The sequence below is a fragment of the Chanodichthys erythropterus genome, chromosome 13 (assembly GCF_024489055.1).
Source record: "Chanodichthys erythropterus isolate Z2021 chromosome 13, ASM2448905v1, whole genome shotgun sequence".
Lineage (NCBI taxonomy): Eukaryota > Metazoa > Chordata > Actinopteri > Cypriniformes > Xenocyprididae > Chanodichthys > Chanodichthys erythropterus.
Window position 1 is genome coordinate 36,963,290 of NC_090233.1, and position 15,128 is coordinate 36,978,417.

At 35.5% G+C, this 15,128-nt stretch overlaps 1 protein-coding gene across 1 annotated transcript; it reads right to left on the reverse strand.

Annotated features, from left to right (window-relative positions):
• Positions 1-15: 15 nt before the first annotated feature.
• Positions 16-14,319, reverse strand: svopa (SV2 related protein a). The gene is made up of 16 exons (XM_067407490.1): positions 14,251-14,319; positions 10,596-10,756; positions 9,221-9,306; positions 7,821-7,919; positions 7,576-7,647; positions 7,329-7,453; positions 5,463-5,526; positions 5,117-5,242; positions 4,858-4,986; positions 4,019-4,092; positions 3,731-3,804; positions 2,999-3,103; positions 2,788-2,899; positions 2,526-2,607; positions 1,772-1,861; positions 16-409 (listed from the first exon to the last, which is right to left on the reverse strand). The coding sequence occupies exons 1-16, from the start codon at positions 14,283-14,285 to the stop codon at positions 197-199; spliced, it is 1,647 nt and encodes a 548-aa protein (XP_067263591.1). The 5' UTR covers positions 14,286-14,319; the 3' UTR covers positions 16-196.
• Between the last annotated feature and the right edge of the window lie 809 nt (positions 14,320-15,128).

Genomic DNA, 15,128 nt, shown 5'->3' on the forward strand with positions numbered 1-15,128 from the left:
TTTTTCTGGTCCGGATGTCCATAAAGAGAAACCTTTGGTGGGGGAATGTGTCATTTAATGGACTGATTTAAATCAAAACCAAGCAGTTCTTGAAACAATTAAATCTGCTATTCCTTTGTGGACACATTTAATTTTACAGGAAAATTCCCCACTTCCATCCAAGAACAATTTCTTCTACAAAGTCTTTCCAAACCCCTTAGTCCTGTGATCCAGAGCTGGAATGTGGAATTCCTCCAGGGCTGTGGTCTGAGGCCCGTCCCATCATCTCCTGACCCCACTCTCTGTGACTAGACTCCTGTAGGCCCCGTCCTGTTGTCTCTATGGGCAGCGCACAGGAAGCAATAGCAGCCAGCAAACAGCAGCAACAGTATACTGACAGGGTCAGGTACACTGATGACTCCAGCATCACCTTCAGGAAAGAAGCAGAGATTTCTCTGGATTACACATTCATATTGGGGTTTTTCAAAGTCTCTTAATGCTCAGCAAGCCTGCATTTATTTACACAGTAAAAAATACAGCAAAACAGTAATACAATTAAAAATATATAATTATATTTTAAAATGTAATTTATTCCTGTGATGGCAAAGCTGTCAGCTCAGCCTTCAGTGACACATGATCCTTCAGAAATCATTAATATGTTGATTTGCTGCTTAAAGGTGCTAAATAGGATTTTTTCGTCGACTGAGAAACCAAAGACTGTTACTGAGTTTTTGAAATGAGCGCATGCGTAAGAACAACCCCCCTCCTTCACAGCTCATTTCAAGGGAACGCCTCCCAAAACTCGTGCACGAGTATTGGAACACGAGTGTTTATCACCGGCTTTCGCTGTGTCGTGTTAGTGGATTCATTATGTCGGACTCACTGCAGGTAACTCATAATCTGCAGTTGTTACTCCTGTCTCCTGGTAAAAACATTGCATGCGGCGCCTGTGGAGTGTGGAAAGTTACTGGAGCGCGCAGCCGTGCACGTCTCTCACAAGGAACATAATGGCAGTGATTGACAAGCCAGAGGGCCAATCGATTGGCTGATTTTTTTAAGGCCCTACCTCGTGCACAGATGATGTATATTAATATTATTACTTTCAGTGCACCTAATAAATAGTCTTTTATCAGTTAGTAAAGACAGTTTCAAGTAATATTGCAGAAATGTATAAAACAAAACATCCTATTTAGCACCTTTAAGAAACATTTCTTAGTATTATTATCAAAGTTGAAGATTAAGATTTTTGCAGAAACTAATTTTCTCTTTTTTTCAGGATTCCTTGATGAATAGAAAGTTCAAAGGAATTATCAGTATGTAATAGTTCTGTACAGACAAATGTGAACTAAAAATTGTGGTTTAAATTTTTTTTTCTTCATATATTTAGAATAATATTAAGTACAGCATATTAATAATTAATCATAATTTCTGCATGAAAACATTTACACACATATGCACAGTTAGTGAAAGAGACCATTTTTTTTTTCTTCTCATTTTTTAGTCATATTTCTGGTAAGAAAAACTCTGAATTGTTGTTGTTTTTAGAGTTTTTGCGAGCTGGACTCACATGAGCAGCACATCTCAACATATCAGAGCATGCGCCATGATATCCAATAAATTAAGACAAATTAAAGAAAATACATATATTGGAACTCCAACATTTATAATATCTCCAAATAATGTAATATTTGTTGTTATTTACTTATTGTGTATTTGTTTTTTTGGGGCTAAATTATTTGATTTATTCTGTATTTTTAAGTCTTTTATTATTTTCTAGTTAGTGTGTCTGCACCTGTGCCACAAATGGTGTGATGAGAGCTCCAACTCGGGCCATCCCACTACTGGTGCCCAAACCCAGTGCCCTCGTCGCTGTGGGATACACCTGCAAAAGACACAAGGAGAGAGATAACCATGATCTTCTCATTGAACTCTGAACTATTACTTAACCACTGGGTGGTTAGTGAATGGACATGGATCTATTATTTCACTAAAGTTTCTTCAGCATGCTTTTATGCTATAAACACTTTTAAAACCAGTTAAATATCACAAAGATTAATGTATTTGGGAAAACTGCCTCTCTCCTTGAGGTAATATACAGTCAAGTAACTATGTCATTAAAATGAACTCAATGACAGTAATGTCAAAGTCAACATACAGATACTGTGTTTAATATTCAACCCTCTAATCATTTATCTGGAGATGAACTCCAGTAGTTTATGAAAAAATGTAGGATGACAAAGTGGCCTGTTTTATTTCAGGTGAGTTGTTGCAATGGCTGCCAAGTGGTGGTAGTGAGCCAAGAATTGGACGTTTCCCAAGGTCAAAATCCTTCTCCAGCACAGCTTTTGCTTTGAGAGAAACATTTAACGCTACAATGACAGTCTACAGGCTTTACTATTCTTACAATTGATCTGCCAAGAGTGTCAAATTTTGCTGTGTTTCTATTACATATTCTTTTGACTCAGAATAGAGCTTCTCTTTGAGCCTCAGTTCTTCTAAGAAATAAAAACAATATATCAACTGATATTAATTGAAAGAGTTCTCACCTCAGGGGTGTACACATATGCAGCCTGGAAACCTCCAGCGATGAAGGCCCTCGCAATGAATATAAATACTGTCAAAGAAGTCCTACAACAAAGGGAATATAGTTAGGCTATATATCATAATGTATCTTCCAAGATGTCACACTAGAAAGAAATTCTAGTTGGATTTTACATGACATGTAGATGTAGATGTGTGTTCACGTTTGAGATTAACACAGGCTTGAGTGCTTTAGAAAAACTGTCCGTAATGGATGTGCTTTCTGACCTTCCCACACAGCCGTAGAGCGGCACAATGCAGAGGGAGAAGACAAAGAAACACAGTGCCATAGTCTTCCTCCTTCCTAAACGATCAATTGCCCACAGGGTCACCAGCAGGCCTGTGATGCATCAATCAATACATTCACCACAATTTCTTTTTGCCTGCCATACGTTACTTAAAAATGAGATGTTAATGGTGTTATAATTCAAAGGTGTACCTGGAAACTCAGAAAGTGTGGTCCATAGCAGGTCTTTGTAATCATCTGAATTTAGATATTTGCACTCCAAACTACAACCTGGCTCCCTTTTTCTGCCCTTCCCCCCTAGGGGGTGACACATGACCAATATAAGCATACAGAATACATTGGTTACATTTGGTAAGTATTCTACAACACTATAGTTTGAAATGTATTAAACATACTGATTTACATATATTTAAAGGTGCCCTAGAATAAAAAATTGAATTTTCCTTGGCATAGGAACATGGAAATGACATACAGTGAGTTTCAAACACCATTGTTTCCTCCTTCTTATATAAATCTCATTTGTTTAAAAGACCTCCGAAGAATAGGCGAATCTCAACATAACACCAACTGTTACATAAAAGCACACGATTTAAAGGGGCCGCAGCCTGAATCGGTGCATAGTTAATGATGCCCCAAAATAGGCAGTTAAAAAAATGTATTAAAAAAATCGATGTGGTATTTTGAGCTGAAACTTCACAGACACATTCAGGGGACACCTTAGACTTATATTACATCTTGTAAAAACTGGTTCTAGGGCACCTTTAAAAATAAAAAAAAAAACATTAAGCAGCATACTATATATATGCTGCACAGTATATTAAATAATATTGAATACAAATGGCATTCTATGCCATTCTTAGCCTTAACATTCTCACAATGCTGCTCCAGTCGGTTTTTAAACACACAATAGCTTCCACTCACCACCACAGGCGCCTCCCTCCTGGAAAAGCTCGGTGGTCAGCAAAACCACACCATAATATGAAAATGCATTAGAGAACCTGAAACAGAAAGCATACAACAAACAGAATATGAATGCAAGCAGCAAGAACTAAACATTGTAAAATAATTGAGTGATATTGGATAGAGGGAGATCTGTAAAAATCTCAAAGAACAAAAAGTCCTTTTAAAGATTAATTGACATCTACATTTGTGATTTAATAATGACTGTTTACATGGTAATTTATAGGAATCAGTATTGTAGGACTATTTTACCATATGAACCAGAGCAGAACAGTGGTCCAGCGTAAGTGTGGAGAGAAAAGATCCCGAAGTTTTCCCCTGTCCTCCTTAACGCAGAAAACAACAGTCGCATTGAAAATAAGAAGAGATGAAATATAAATAACAATATTTATCATGTTTTCTACTTTAATATATTTTAAAATGTAATTTATTTCTATGATGTTACAGCTGAATTTTCAGCATCATTACTCCAGTCACATGATCCTTCAGAAATCATTCTAATATTCTCATCTGGTGCTCAAGAAACATTTCTCATTATTATTATCAGTGTTGAAAACTTTTTGTAGAAACCATGATGCATTTTTTTAAGATTCTTTGAAGAATAGAAAGTTAAAAAGAATAATAGTAAGTAGTATTAAGACTATAAATAACACTATCTAAAACATTAACTTAACACATTAACATAAACATTAACTTAAACGTGTGATTTAAGTTTAAGGTTCTATTTTTTATTTACTAGATTTAGAATAATTTAAAGTACAAACATTATTTAATCATTATTTATGCATGAAAACATTTACACATGCACAGTTAGTGAATGAGACCCTATTCCTTCTCTTTTTTAGTCATATTTCTGGTAGGAAACTCTTTGAATTATTGTTGTTTTTAGAGTTGATTTTTGCAAGCTGGACTCAAAATCATGTTGCACACAAGAGCAGCACAGTTTAACATATCAGAGCAGGTTCCGCCAAACTGACAGATTCAACAGCATTGTATTATAGGAAGTGTTTAACTGTTTTCCAGTAAAGAAAGCCATAAACGAATATACTTGTACTAATATATTAGTATATTGAACAAAACTAGTACTTTACCTGTCTGGCCACTATGAGTTTTCCTAGCGGCATTGGGACATTATTCTCTGTAGCAATGCGTTTGAGTGTGTTCAAAGCCTTCTCCTGATTTCCTGTCAGGACGTCGTAACGAGCGCTTTCTGGCAGCCACTGTTGATGTGCATGACACTTACTCTACTGTTCAGACAATATTTTGCTCACACCACAAAAAAAAAAAAAAAAACTTTTCATATCTAGCTCTAAGAGAGAACAAACTGATATTTGAGGACTTCATACTTACAAAGCAAAAAAAAGCAAAAATGAAGAGTGGAATAGTGGAGAGGGCCAGCAGCCAGCGCCAGCCCAAAGTTGGCATCACCAAAATAGCCAGCATCACTTCAAATACTGTTCCCAAAGCCCAGAATATCTACAGCAGATCAGAGGGAAAGAGATTTATAAGAGATTTAGTCTAAATCCACACGCTATCCTGGTTATGGTGACTTCATGCTTTGGTTCAACAACTCATTACTGAAACAGTTTAATCAGGGCTATGATATCTGTATCTAAACAATAGAATAGAATAGAATAGAATAGAATAGAATAGAATAGAATAGAATAGAATAGAATAGAATAGAATAGAATATTACCTCTATCAACAGAATGCAAGTGGCTCTGGACCGCATAGGGAGAAACTCAGCATACAATGTTACTCTTAGAGGAAAGACCAAAGGTTTCTGTAAGTCTCTAAATATTTAATGATGTTATTAGATGAAAATGGCACATTCTGATTAATCGTAGTAAAAATAATAATGGAGAACCTATAGATTAATAGAAGCTTAAATGTTAGGTTAACATCCTGCAAATCTCTTCATCAATTCACTGTAAGTCTCTAAATATTTAATGATGTTATTAGATGAAAATGGCACATTCTGATTAATCGTAGTAAAAATAATAATGGAGAACCTATAGATTAATAGAAGCTTAAATGTTAGGTTAACATCCTGCAAATCTCTTCATCAATTCACTAAATGTTTGTAAACTATCCTTCAAATGTTTGGGGTCAATAGGATGTTGATAGAAATGAATACTTTTATTCAGAAAGGATGCAATAAATGAATTAAAAGTGAAAGCAAAGACTTTGACCTATTTCAAATAAATGCTGTTCTTTTAAACTTTCTATTAATCAAAAAATCCAGAAAAAAAGGTATCATGGTTTCCACAGATATATTAAACTGTTTTCAACACTGATAATAATAAGAAATTATTATAAGAAACATTATAAGAAATGTTTCTTGAGCATCAAATCTGCTTAGAATGATTTCTGAAGGATCATGTGACACTGAAGTCTAGAGTAATGGCTACTGAAAATTCAACTTTGCCATCAAAGGCATACATTACATTTTAAATATACAGGGAGTGCAGAATTATTAGGCAAGTTGACTTTCTGATCATATTTTTTTTCCAAGCACATTTTATTTATCAGAAGCACAGAATTTATCTTCCAGAATCTGGCAGTAAGGTGTGGGAGTTCACTTTTAGTCCATCTCTTATCCTGAAATGTCCATCTTGCAGAGATGGACTAAATGATCTTCCAAAACTTACTGCCAGATTCTGGAAGATAAATTCTTCAAACAGTGGTACAAGAGGATGTGGTGCTGGTCCTTCAGGAGTCACTCTCAAGCTGTCTGTCTATAAGGCCTATAAAAACCCAGTCTTCATGTATTTTATAACACTTCAGCTTGTGATTCTTATTAAGAGCGGGTCATTTTTTAGGATTCTTCACCTAACCCAAGTCTCTGAGATCCTGACACCTCACACTTCTGAAGACTCCAGGTAGGTTTCAGTACTGGGAAATGGTGGCACTGGAGACTAAAGGGTTCCTGATGGATTCACACTTAATTCTTCACCTTAATTCTAATTATTTTGCAGTTAACGTGTCTTTTCTTCTCCAGCTGTTTTTGTATGACCCCGCTGACCCAATGAGCATTTCACTGTCCAATGGTCATGCTTTAACTTTGCAATTTCTAGTATTACATTAGTATTGCGTCCTTCTCATGAGTATTTAATAATTTTTGACTTTTATGTCTGAGTTAAATCTCTTTTTTGGCTCATTTTATCTGTAAAAGAAAACCTGCCTAATAATTCTGCACACCTGCATATAGGGCATTCTTCATTTCCAGCCTTCATGAACAATTATATATCACTTATAAATGATTAAAAACAATATTAATAGTAGTTATTAAGATTGATGTGGATTGGAATTGGTAAAATGTGCTTGAAAAAAAATATGATCAGAAAATCAACTTGCCTAATATATATATATATATATATATAAATAGAAAGTTATTTTAAATTGTAATAATATTTCACAATATTACTGTATTTGTTTTTTATTTATTTTCAAATAAATGCAGGCTTGGTGAGCATAAAAGGCTTTCAAAAACATTAAAAAATCTTACTGACCCCAAACTTTTGAATGGTTGCATGCGTATCTAGATTTGTGTCACACTTACGATTGTGGAGCCCCTCCAATACCGAAGCCCACCAGAGCCCTGAGGAACAAGATCCATCCATATATAGGTGCAAATGCACTGAGGAGGCCATAGAAGAGGGTCCACAATACACTCATCTTCAAACCCTACCACAAACACACACACAGCTCTAATCATTCCCCGATGCACAGTGAGATTGTAAATAACATATGTCCAGCTATATTGTTGGACATGCACATTCTGCTCTTTAATTTATGAACATACTCACTGTTTTTCTCCCATATTTATCAGATATGTTCCCCCATAATGAAGAACTGATCATCATTCCAATAAATACAACCTGTTTCAGAGAAGGGGAGAAACACTGTTATTCATAACAATGTGGTTAATCAGGCAAACACATTCAGGAGCAGCTGATGCAAAGCTTAACAGAACAAGAAAACCAATCCTACTGCCAAACCTATCTAAAAAGAAAGAGGAGTCATTCTTGACTAAAGGAGAAGTGTACAGTACCGAAGTTAGTAGTGCCACCTCCCAGCTGGGCAGTGCCCACTCACAGTGCAGTTGAGGTGCCAATATACTGAGGATCATCATCTCCATGGCGTCGGCCATCTGCACACAAATAAAATCATCGAAATTGATTTTGAATTGATTGGGAAATTGATTTTTAACGATAACTTATAGATCTTTAAAGACAGACCTACTGTGAGTAACGAGGTTGTTAATCCATGGTATTTGCTTCTGCTGAAGCTGTCAGCCCACATTATTTCAACTTATTCTTATAATTATTGCTTTTAAAAACTACATTACCCATGATAATGTACAGAAAATTCCACCAATCAGAGAGTCGCCACAATCAAAACGTGCCAAAATAGCTCCACCTACTCCCGTGAAGAATTGCAAATGCATAATCAAGTCGATTTTCCCTGTTCCCTCATTAAATATTTGTATGTGCATATTTTGTAATAAATGTAAAATATATTGTTATATATAAATATATGAAGAGTTTGGTTCCAAAACGCAATAACTCCATTTTGATTAATTTGAGTAAAAAGCTGTCATCTTTACCAAGAAAGTGGCAAGATGAAAACCACTATTTTCTGTTTCAAACTTTCACATAGCATCTTTTGGTTATAAAAAAAAAATAAAAATTAAAATCTACATTTTGATTTTAAAAAGTTGATTATAAAAATGTATTATTTTTTTCCCAAAAATACATTGGTATTAAAAACGACTTTTAAAAAAGCCTTCAGTGTTTACAGTGGGTGGAATGGAGCAATGTGATTGGTTGAGTGGATATATCACGTTCTGCAGAGAAGGGAGACTGGCGTTTGTCGCGTTTTGGAAAGAAAGGGAGAAAACATGACAGAATAACATGACGGATATTGCATTTTGCGCAAAATTAATGAATGACTTTTCAATACCGACCAGATACAATACTGATTTTGGTGGAAACTCAATTTTTTTTAAATGGCGTTTATCGTGTTTTGGAATCAAACTCTTCATATATATCAACATTTGTAAATGAGTAGTTTTATTTTCCTCCACTGTTTTTAATTTGATTACGCTGTTCGCAATGCTTCATGGGATTATAATTTTTTTCCCTCACTAAAGCCATTAATTACACAGTCTTGTTCCTTTGTATTTTTGTCTAATTTTCAAATATCTCTTTGCTTCAAATCAAAGTTTGTAATGTTGTGATTCACCTTGTAGCTGATTAGCTTGGTTCATGGCCTACAACGCTTTAACAAAGACTTTTTTAAAAACAATCCCTATGGTAAAAAAAAAAAATGGAAAAAATACTTCCTTTCAGCGCCTCTGAAAATTTGGGCAGGCACTGTTGCACTCAGTTATACAGTGTTGTGAGGAAACGATAATTATTCCCTCTCTACATTTTGCTTAAGTATTGTTACCCAAGAAAGTCCAGTCAGGATGGACAGTTTCCACTGGAATGTCCCAAAGCCAATGGCTTCCACGGCATCCTCAACCATGAATGTATCTGTTGAAAGAGTAACATATGGAGAGTAGTTTAGCCTTAAAGGGATACTTCACCCAAAAATGAAAATTATCCCATGATTTACTCAACCTCAAGCCATCCTGTTTGTATATGACTATCTTCTTTCAGATAAACCCAAGTTATATTAACTTATCCCTATATCAAGCTTGCTGCCCAGCCCTATATCAAACAAATAGGGCTGGGCAGCAAGCTCAAGCTCCTCTTCTATTATATTGAAATCCTCTTATATCTCTCTTTAAAAATTCAGATTTTATACTTCTAATTCATGACCGGTGTTTTGTTTTGCTTAATCCTCTCTGTTTCCGCATTCATCAATGTGTCATACGTCGGGTCAGAGGTCACTCTTCTGCTGCAGCTCGACTTGCTTACAGCTGTTCTCGGAAGCCAGTTATTATAGTTTATAAAGTTTTAAATATGGATATTTTTCTTTAAAAACCCATTGCTTCACTTCAGAAAGACTTTATTAACCCCCTGGAGTCGTATGGATTACTTTTATGATGGATGGATGGATGGATGGATGCGCTTTTTTGGGCTTTAAAATCTCAAGCACCCATAATAAAGCTTGGAAGAGCCAGGATATTTTTAATATAACTCCGACTGTGTTTGAAAGACAATAGTCATATACAGCTAGGATGGCTTGACTGTGAGTCAATCATGGGATAATTTTCATTTTTGGGTGAACTATCCCTTTAAAAATGTTCAGTGAGCTGTCTGATAATGCAAATCAACTATCCTTTATAGGAGGCATTTAACATGCTCACAACAGTGTTATTTCAATATTATTTATATACTATTATAGTATTTATTATTATTTTGTATTAGCTTTATTTTTGTATATAAAATTTTCATTTAGTTTTAGCAATTTTCCTGAGCTTTTTGTCATTTATTTGTATTTTTTAAAATCTTCTATTTAGCTTTATTTTATTTTTATTTCAGTTTTAATAATTTTAGCACTTTTTAAACAATTTAAACTTATTTTATTTCAGTTACTTGCCAAAGCAATGTTTCTAATTTACATTAAAGTTTTTCATCTAATATTTATATTTAACTTCAGCTTTATTTAATTGACAAAAACAATTTTTAATAGTTTTAATTTACAATAGAAAGTTTTAATTAGAAAGTAAAGAAATGCTATATATATTTATATATATATATATATATATATATATCTATATATATATATATATATATCTATATATATATATATATATATATATGTAACAAAAAACATAGCTAGTGATCAAAAAGCTATATTAATTGGCTAAACATACCATCAGTGGGGTTGGCAAATTCCCGAGGCACCGGAGCACCATCGGCCAAGGAAACAGACTCCATATCCATCCGTCCTCCCTCCACCTCCAAAGCCTCTTCCCTGCTGCCACACTCATCCTCTGAGCGAGTGCTTTCACCTGTACGCCGAAATTTCACCACTCTGTCAGAGAGAAAAACAGGCAAGCAGAAAATCAGGTACAGTATCAACCAGGTAAACTATCAACCAGGTAATTCAGATTGACACATTTCTGCATATGGCTCTGACCAATTGACTAAAACCGTAATTGGAAGATTCCCAATTAAATATCCTTCATATTTTTTGCAGTGGCTGTTTTCATGAAGAAACATGAAGAAAGATCATATAATGATGCCTGACAGCTTAATCACAGGTCTAGCAATGCCTATGCATAATATAACAGAAGCCCACACACACCAATATGCTGTTTATTGTAATGTGGCAGGGCAAAATTAAACATTTGACAGAACAAGCATCTGTATGTGGAATACAGATGCAATGTGTAGGACAGAATGATGCATATAACTGTTGCCAAAGTGATGAGAGAGCTTCCTGTTTGTGCATCCCTCCTCTGGTGTTCTGGAAAGAAAGCACGAGAGAATGTGCGAAGAGACAGTGGAGTGATGTTTGAAACTGTGACTCACAACCGTCAGCCTTTATAGGGCAACTGGATGACAGGCATTTTCTTACTGAATGAAAACTGCTGTTTAAAGATAACAATAGCAGATGCTCTAGCAGTAGTCGGGGGGGTTTTACTTTACAAATATCTTCGCAGCTATGAAGACAGATTGGATCAGGGAGCAGTAAATAAGAGAAGCATGTTTGATTACTGTAATTGCAGTGCTCACAGTGACACTACAAGCAATAAAGCCTTCATGAGCAGACAGGCAGTGTAATTAAACAGATGACCTCTCCATGCTCACCAGAGACAAACGGTACTTCGAGAGCATTCAAACAAGACAAAATCAGGATGAAGATATAAATCGTCATTGACAAAACAGACCTGAGCTCCATTACTGACTGCAAGTATGAAGAAAATGGTAAGAATGAAGACGATTTACTCTGTATTATTTCCATAAAGCGTGGAAAAAGACCAAAGCCTAGCTGAAACAAGCTCTACATCAACAATTAAGAGCACTGCCATCATGATTTCTGAACACCATCAGATGGCGACTGGGCCTACTGCCAAGCATCAGCAGCACAGGAATAACAGCATAAGCAGGCAGATTATTCAAAACTCTTGCATCAGTGGAAAGACCTTTACTGCAACACAGATGAATGAATGAATGAATGAATGAATGAATGAATGAATGAATGAATGAATGAATGAATGAATGAATGAATGAATGAGGCATTTATATAACACTTTTACTATGTACTTTTGTACACCCAAAGCACTTTACAATCTTATAAGGATTCTCTCCTAACCACCACCAGTGTGCAGCATCCACTTGGATGACGTGACGGCAGCCACAGAACAGTGTCAGTGAGCTCACCAAACACCAGCTATAGGTGGAGAGGAGAGAGAGTAATAGGGTCAATTCAGTGGATGGGGATTATCAGGGAATTTGGCCAGCACACCAGGGTTACACCTCTACTCTTTATGAGAAGTTCCATGGGATTTTTAATGACCACAGAGAGTCAGGACCTCGGTTTAACGTCTCATCCGAAGGATGATCATAAACAGGATGAAGCCCAATGACACACAAGGACAAGTTTCTATTTCTTAAGAGGCCACGGATGCATTGGATGATCATCAAGACCAAGAGCAAGACCAAGATGTGTTGCTGTTCAGGATTGACCTCATTTAATTTAAAAACAGTATTATTTAAACGTTATGCTATGCTGTGAAAATGTTTGTAACAGAAAAATATAAATATAACAGTAAAATATTTTTTGTTTGTAAATATAACAAAAAATTTTTACAATAAAAGCTGATGTGTTATTGTGTAATGTTTAAAATTATATTAGATTTAACAGACAATACATATATTTTTTCTGTAAATACTGTAAAAAAAATTACAAATTACAATAAAAAATAAAATATTATGATAAAAATAATATTACATTTAACAGGACAACAGTGGTGGTTCTAGCTTGTATGCGCCAACCACCCTTTCTGCCACCCCCACTCCGCCACACAGAAATGAAGGAGTAACACCTTTACACATCCACGATGGAGAACATTATGAAAACTCACACATATGCACACATATAAGTCACATAACAGCATATATATATATATATATATATATATATATATATATATATATATATATATATATATATATAATTACAAATTGAGGCAAATAAAAATAGGCCTACCATAAATCCCCTAAAACTGCACAACTAAAACGGACCCCTGGTTGAGAAACACTTATGTAAGGTAATTGAAAAGGGAATATTATTGCCCTATGTGTAATAACATAACAAACAACATACCATAGGCTACATAACTTTGCTATATGCATGTTATACTCATAACAAGATGAGAGAGCTGCATACATACTTTTATGTTTTTTTCATGTTTCACCTCTTATTTTTACTTTTTTTTTTTCCCTAAATTGGGCTCCTGGTGGCTTAGACCTTTTTTTCTTACCATAATTTCAGTTTGTGTTGATTTAGAAGCTCTCCCGGTCTCCCACCTGACGTCACCCCAGGTCTCCCCACTGGAAGCACTAAGTTGACGTACACCAAACCCCGCCCCTTCTTCTCGTATTTCTGAGTGAGAGTAGTTGGTGCACACTCCACGTCCCGACCATGACATGAAATCATTGATGTGACGTGCACAAAAGCGGTAAAAACCGGTACCCCCCCCCCCCCCCTCTTTTTTGTTGTTGTTGTTTTGCGAGCACCCATTGAGCCCCTCACAAGAGCCGCCCTGAGCGGTTGCCCATCTCGCCCATGACTAAATCCGCTAGTGCAGCAGGACAATAAATGTACTTTTATAGTATAGTTATTAATAATGTATATGTTATAATAGTTTTTTATATTTTTTTATTGTAAAATTAAGAGGGGTTTTTCTTCAGTGTATACTTAACCTTGGGTTAACATTTATATCCTGCAACATTTGTTAAGGGTTTAGCGCTGTATTTAACCCTGGGTTAATAAGTCCTGCCCCAGAAATCATTTAAAATGTGAACAATCTGAAAAGTCACAGACAGGATTTAATATTTTCTAATGGGCCAATCAAATTATCTAAATTGCTCTCAAAGAGATATTGGCAGAAATTAGACGTCAATAATGACACAATTATACACAAATAGCCAAACTATTGTGTTATTCAATGGAATGTGACGTGTACAATGCAAATGAAGCAAATGACGAGGGAAATAGTCTGTGCAACACAACGTTAGTGCTTTAACATACATAAATAAGCTGTTAGTTTAATCTACTGAGCTGTTTACCGAACCTCTGCCGATTCTTGCACCCCAGACGTGCGTATCCATATTCTACATCAAACAGCCATTATGTAAGCACTGATTTTTTTTTAAGTTGCATAAATATCAATGTCACATTGTTTACGGCACATTCTAGTCGCAGGAAATCACTAAAAGGGCTTAAATGAACTGAAGAGTGTCTGCATGATGGCTCAGGTCGCGTGCGGATGAAAGAAAAGAAATGAAAAGAACACTCACGGGAGCTGCCTTAACTGAAACAAATCATCGTCCATTATCGGTCTGTTCGTCGGGCTGCCGGAGTCTTTGTCTCATTGCCGTTACATTGCTGTCGAGTTGAGGCTGATTTCAGCACCACAGGCGTGAGGACAGTGAAGAGCTCAGAGAGGGGCGGTGTTGTGCGTGTGCGGAGCTGCCATGATTTCTGCGCCTGTTGTGTCGCTGGTGGCGTCGCTCGACTTGCTGGATCTCTGCAAAGGCTGGAACGCCCGTGTCATACCAAAGCACCAGTGGGGCACTATGAATATGTTATGGGGATGATGAATCAAGACAATACGCTTTGCCATCCATGAATTTCATTGAGTTTTTTCCACCATTCACTTTTTGAAAAATAATATTTATATAGAGATTATTCCACTATATGTTTCCAAAATGTGAAATAAATTCTATTCATATTTTAAACATTCAACGAGACAAAAAATCTGTAGGCCTAATTGTTAATAAATTGCATTGCACCATTTAAAACTAAAATAAATACATTTTAAAATACATTCTATGCCTGTTACTACTAGAGCACGAGGTCATGTTTGAAAGATAAATTAAAGCTGATTATTCTTCACATAGCCTATACAGTTTTTCCAATTTTCCATAATTAGCAGTACAAAATCAAGGTAACAGATTTGATTACTGATATAGTACCGACAAATCTAACAAAATATAAGATAAAGTGATAAAAAAAGGTACTCACTTACTACTTGCACTTTGAAAAAAACACGTGCTGAAAGGATGATGTAATTTTAATAAGGGATAGTTGTTAAGAATTGATGCATATCAAAGATTAGCTTTAACAGACAATAAATGTCATTTTACTGCATACTATAAAAAAAAAAGAGATGGAT

What these genes read in the sequence shown, in the direction of transcription:
- svopa (XM_067407490.1), bottom strand. Translation starts at nt 14,285, where the DNA reads ATGGACGATGATTTGTTTCAGTTAAGGCAGCTCCC. An exon ending in AACTCATAGTGGCCAGACAG is followed by an intron (nt 4,093 to 4,857) that starts GTAAAGTACTAG and finishes TTCTGCGTTAAG; the next exon opens with GAGGACAGGGGAAAACTTCG. An exon ending in GTTCTGCTCTGGTTCATATG is followed by an intron (nt 3,805 to 4,018) that starts GTAAAATAGTCC and finishes TTTCTGTTTCAG; the next exon opens with GTTCTCTAATGCATTTTCAT.